Below are 6,000 nucleotides of genomic sequence, written 5' to 3' on the forward strand. Positions count from 1 at the left end.
TCATATAATGCCATGCCATTTACATACACAACTGTTTTATCACAGAAACAGGATCTAGACTGTTGAGTGATATTAATTAACTAAAATCAGTCTTAAATAATGTGACAGCAGGTGTGCTTATTGTTTCAAACACATATCCTCAAGAGTCCACTTGAAATGGGGAGAACATAAAAAACATTTTGAGTATCGTTGGGGCCGATAACTTTTTGATTACGGCCCAGCAATGGTCCGTCTGCAGAGGATACTGTAACTATGTTGCATGTATAAAAAATCCTCCCACGTAATGGGAGGATGGCACAGCTTTTACCCATGCCGATAGCTGTTACTAGCTGCACTCCTCACCGGCCAAACTTTTGATTTTTCATGTGGTTCCAAGCTGCTCGAGTCACCAAGAAGGAGCCTCTCAAGTGAATTCTCTGAATCAAGTCTGAAATGCAGAATAAGAGAAATGACACATTAACAGATAACAATCCACACTTCTGTTGTTTCACATTAGAACAGCGTGGATCAGATCCAGCTTACAATAGGGTTTTGAAGACTCCCACACAGACAATCTGTTTTACAGCTACAACAAACCCAAGTTGAAAACAAACATATTCCTCTACTTATAGAGTTGTGGTGGGCTAAATTAAAAGAGGATAATGTGATGATATGAGATGACTCAATTATAGTGTGAGTTAATGAGAGCGCAGTGAATGTAAAGATCACACATAATTTAATTACCCCAGTCTAAATCACTCGTCCTGGCAAATGACCGGTCACGGAGTATCCTTGGCAAAGAGAGATAATACAGGATTTTAGTCTTTTCAGCCTGTGAGCCAACACTTATGGTGCTCTTTTACGTGATTATAGTGGTCCACATTCGCATTAATAGGGCAACTGCGACCAAATGGCGATTAAAAGAGCAGATGATGTGATAAAACCTTTTGAAAAAAGTGTGATTATTAGTGTGAAATGACTTACCCAGCATTGTTTACAACAACATCTGAAAAATAAGACATATTTTCAGATTTAATGAATCATAGTAATAATATGACAGACAATCTTTCAGTTATGCCACTTTAATAATGCAGCATTTGGGATAAGTATCATCCCTGATGATGACTGGAATGACATACAAAGCAATACACACCTATTCTTCCAAATGCATCCAGCGCTGTCTGGATCAGTTTTTCTCCATCTTCGACAGAGTCTATATGTGTATGAAAGAAAAGGCCATTTTCAGTTTTCCACTTGATCAGTGAATAATATTAAAATATTTGACACAACTGTAGGCTATATTTATGCCTGGTTCTTGTTTTCTCAGTTATCAATTACATTCTTGGCCACAGAGTTTGATCTAGATAGAAACAATATGCAGTTAGTGTTACAAAAATGCAACAGATGTAGGAAGAAACTGTTATCAGTACTGGAGAAAGTTGATAGCCTCTGTCACATTCTCTTTTTACCGAGTAATGATGTGTGACATAACGCTTCTATTGATTGTTGGGCATCACTGATTGTTACAAAGTGGATGAAAACTATACCACAAACAAATTAGGCATGTTCAAGACTGTCAATAAAACACACTGATACAAAGCTTGTATTGTTCTCTTAAAACAATTTTTCCTCTTATATAGGAGATGCTCGAAGGAGAGGAAAATACATTTGTCTTCTATACTCGCCAACAGCTTTATCAGTGAGCAAGTCAGGCTGATAGAAATCAATACTGTTTTCAGTCTCGCGTTTCATAAACCGAATTCTACAAGGTAAGCAAAGGGAGAAAAAACAAATGGAGATAAGACTGGAAGAAAAGACAAGAGAAGAGAAAAGACAAAGAAGGCTAGTCCAAACTACTCACCATAGTTCACCACGGCCTTGCCTCCCTTCGCTCTTATCTCCTCCACCACCTTATCAGCAGCTGCAGAACTCTTTCCACCCCCTTTAATGTCTGTCCCAAGGTCATTCACTTTATGGCAACAAGAGAATAAAGATTAGCAATAATGGGGTAAGTTCTGCAATTCTCCACGAGTGATTGGGTTAAGAAAAGACTGTAGCTGAGCTGATTCCTGGTCAGAGTTAAGGGCAAGTTCGTTTCAGGCAGCAGGAAATGATATTATTTTGGAAAGGGTAAATGTTTGTGCCAACATTTGCGAGTGTGTGGCCGAAAAAGTAACATCATTACTGTGGTGTCACTGCAACACACACTTCTTAATTCTGAACTATAACTTATGTTAATCCAACTTTTTGTTCAGCAGCAGCACCAATTCCAGCATCTACATTCTTGGTCTCTGACACCAGTGCTCTTTTCTCTTTCACATGCAAAAACTCCAGAAATCATATTTTTGCACAAATTGTTATATTTTTCTGGTTTAGTGAACTAAGTGTGAATGAAATAGGAAGCTCGTCTATCACATCAGAGCGATATCTGATCGGTTGCCGTTCAAATCTTTGGCAGTACCAATCTGTAATACCGAATCTGTGCATTCCTCATCAAATCAAAGCCACAGCACTCATCTTTACCAATATGTCATACATGCAAGTACAGTAGTCTGCAGGTTTTTACTCATGTTATCTTGTCAGGCACATAGAAGTCACTGCTGCTGCTGCTTTTGTGAGTGTGTAGTCAGCAAAAATCACATTAATTTGGTTAGAATTAATGAATATTTTCATTGTTGATTAATTTGTCCACCATTTTCTTGAATAATAAATTACTTTTTTGATCTATACCATGTCAAAAAGTGGTACAAATAAATAAATTAATTAATAAATTATAAAAATGTTGCTCAGTATTTCCAAAGCCCAAAATGCCAAATGTCTTATTTTGTAAACAACCCAGAGATATTTAGTATACTGTCATTAAGGAGTAAAGAAACCTGAAAATGTTCATATTTAAGAAGTAGTTATCAGAGAATTTAGACTATTTTTCTAGAAAGAATGTTCAAACCAATTAATCAAATATCAAAATACCTAGAAATGAGGTCAATAGTTGACAGCTAATTGAATAACTGCTGTAGACCCTAATATTAGTAAACACTTAAATATGATAACTCAAAGGTTATATGATTTATGAAGCTAGCAGCCTGGGGAAAAATCTGGAGATTCATGCTGAGCTAAATATATACATGCATCCTAGCATGGCTGTCTTTCATGGCAAAGAAACAAAAACAAATGTGGTTAAAGTCTACAAGGGTTCACTTTCAACAGGTAAAGCATACACATATTCAACATATTCACTTTTTTGGTCTAGAAACACAAAATGTAAGAAGTCTGAAACAAATATCCTTTACTCACCTATTACTGAAGCACCTCTTTCAGCAAAAGCCAGTGCATATTCTCTGCCAAGGCCTGTAGAAAGAAAAGCAGAGGAGTAAAAGAAGGTCTGAGCATACTTTTACAGAGTAAAACAGCCGCAGCAGCAACAACTTTTATGATGTTGTTACATGTGAACTTTCACACACTTTCAGTGGAGTGATTATACGCCACTGCAACATTTGTACTGTGCTCTTTTAATAAAGAAGCTGAAACAATCTGTTGTTAGAAAAGTTAGTTTCAGTCCTGTTGTAGGCTACAGTGATGATAAAAATGTGACGGAATTGTTTACTTGTAGCGACTTTGCGACTTGCAGATCCGTCGAGAGTGTTGGCCTATCGGCAAGATGCCCACATTTACTGCTGGGTAGATAATACTTCAGACAGAAAGACAGCAGATTCATGCACTAGCTGTCTTAACAACTTGGCTCAGAAACTTAGCCAAAAGACAATAGTACACAATTCGCAGGTTAGCATTCTGAGCTAACGTTACAAAAGCTAGTAACAGGCTTGACAGCCTTGCTAACGGTGATTTTACCTCTTCCGGCCCCAGTGATAAGCACGACTCTTCCCTCGAATGACAGAGACATTGCTGTGAGATGTCACAGGGTGTTTTTCACCAGTCCTGACACAGTGGCTACGACTGCAGCACTGGTTTCCAGAGACAGCAGGGTGAACTCCTACAAGTTACACTTCCGCATTTACGGGAGGAGGTTCTCAGCTGCGACCAATCAGAAAGCAGGATTTCACTGCACTTTCACTCCATTGACTTTTAACTGTGTCAAGTCTGTGTACTTCGAGCTAAAGTTTGATCATATTTAGATTATCTTCACTAATCACATTATTGCACTATATACATTATATAATGTTTTCATTTAAAATCAGACCAATATTTTCAACATTGCAGCACGCTTGACCAACAAAATAAAAAAAAAAATCACATTTCAAAAGTCAAAGCCATGAAATATTTGGTCTTACTTTGGTGGTTCATGCTGTAATGTATCTATTCTTTCTTTCTTTTTAGAGCAAGTTGTTATTTTTTCTCTTCAGTTCTCAAGAAGTCTCTTGGCTGACAGGTGACACGTCCTGGAGAAACTAAAGAAAATTAGAACTGAAGCAGAAAAACCACGACCTAGATGACTGAAAATCACCACAGACAAAATGTATGAAATGTTTTACATTCAGCATGAAAAAAGCAGTTAAACAGTCAAAATAGTTGTCAGTTCACTTCCTGTTGAACCCAAATATTTGAGTAATCAACTAATTTCAGTTCTATTTATCTATAGTGTTGAGTTGTTTAATTATTTGTCTGTTTGTGTGTTTTAACCCAGTGTCTATCAATTTAATGTACCAGACATGAAGTACATTTTCCTCAGAATTGTGGTCAGGCCCGGACTGGCAATCGGGAGAGGCGGGACTTTTCCCGGTGGCCTGCCTCCTTATTGGCCTGCCTGGACAGGCCAGCCACGGACTGGCAGGCCAATGAAAAAAAGTTGATCGGCTTTTTGGCAGACAGGCCAGAGACAGCAGCGCTTGAAGCCTTACAGAGTACACGCCCACCCTCCTGTCACTCACACAAAGCAAGTGCTCTGAGCTCTAAATCAGAAGGATAGGGATTGGTCAAAGTGACATTTTTTTAGAAGAAACTTGCCATGATTGGTTAGTTGCTTTATGGCCCGCCCCTTCATGGCGAAAACGAACTGCAGAGCGGTGATATGAGAGTGAGGCCAGAGAGTGGAAGGAGCAGAGATTATGGAGCACTCATACTTCAAGTAAGTTTACAAACGGTCGGTTCTTCTCACAAATGCATCATCAGACTTCAAAGGCCAAAATATAATAAAAAATGTCTGGCCCAAATAAGCTCCACAGGTGTCAGGTGGGTTGCAGGAAGCCTGAAAACGTTTGAGACCCCCTCTTCAGGTAGGATAGGCAGTTGACTTACAATTTTCAGTTATAAAATGAACATTGGTGTTTGCATATACTATTAGCTATGACCAGCTGACTTCTAAATGATTTGCTGACAAAATAATATATATTTTTTTAATTCCACATGTTATATAAATAATAGGAAAAGGAAAACATTGGAAAAATTGGTGAGGGTAGTGAAGAGATTACAGAAGAGAAAAGTACTGGACTGTATGGAGCTGTCGTTATGGTTGTGTTTAATAGACTTACTGTCTGTTTAGTAGTGTTGTAATTGCTATAACATAACTGTAAAAGGCATATTTTTGGAAGGAAAAAAAACAAAATTTTGGTGCATTATCCCACGTGACACAACCCTTGCGGTGGCGGAAGTGGCCTGACTGATTGGAAATCTCCCGGCCTGAATTTCTTTCCCAGTCCGGCCCTAGTTGTGGTGGTCTGTAAGTATAAAGTAGCATGAAATAGAAATGCTGATTTAAGTAAAAGTACCTCAGGTTTGCACTTGTAACGGAGTTACATTCACAACTGTGAGAGACCAAAGTGCAAAGCACGGGACGAAATCAAAACCATGTTTTTATTTCACACAAAAAATTGACACAATTAAAAAAATTAATATTAAATTCTGGACCATAACAAAGCTCAAAAGAATGGAATTTCACTATTGGCTATAGGTAACAAAAACCCTAATCATCCAACAACTGATCAAACAAACTCAAGAAAGACCTGAAAAATCATTGAACAAAATGGGATGTATATACTGTACTAGCTGAGCAGACCAGTTACACAC

At 38.1% G+C, this 6,000-nt stretch overlaps 1 protein-coding gene across 1 annotated transcript in view; it reads right to left on the reverse strand.

Annotated features, from left to right (window-relative positions):
* Positions 1 to 3,999, reverse strand: part of LOC110949949 (peroxisomal multifunctional enzyme type 2) — a 32,320-nt gene extending 28,321 nt beyond the window's left edge. The window contains 7 exon segments of the mRNA XM_051950935.1: positions 343 to 427; positions 724 to 770; positions 964 to 985; positions 1,133 to 1,192; positions 1,841 to 1,948; positions 3,274 to 3,327; positions 3,829 to 3,999. Of these exon segments, the coding sequence (XP_051806895.1) occupies positions 343 to 427; positions 724 to 770; positions 964 to 985; positions 1,133 to 1,192; positions 1,841 to 1,948; positions 3,274 to 3,327; positions 3,829 to 3,880 (428 nt within the window). The 5' untranslated portion in view covers positions 3,881 to 3,999.
* Positions 4,000 to 6,000: the final 2,001 nt, after the last annotated feature.

The sequence above is a fragment of the Acanthochromis polyacanthus genome, chromosome 7 (genome assembly GCF_021347895.1).
Source record: "Acanthochromis polyacanthus isolate Apoly-LR-REF ecotype Palm Island chromosome 7, KAUST_Apoly_ChrSc, whole genome shotgun sequence".
Lineage (NCBI taxonomy): Eukaryota > Metazoa > Chordata > Actinopteri > Pomacentridae > Acanthochromis > Acanthochromis polyacanthus.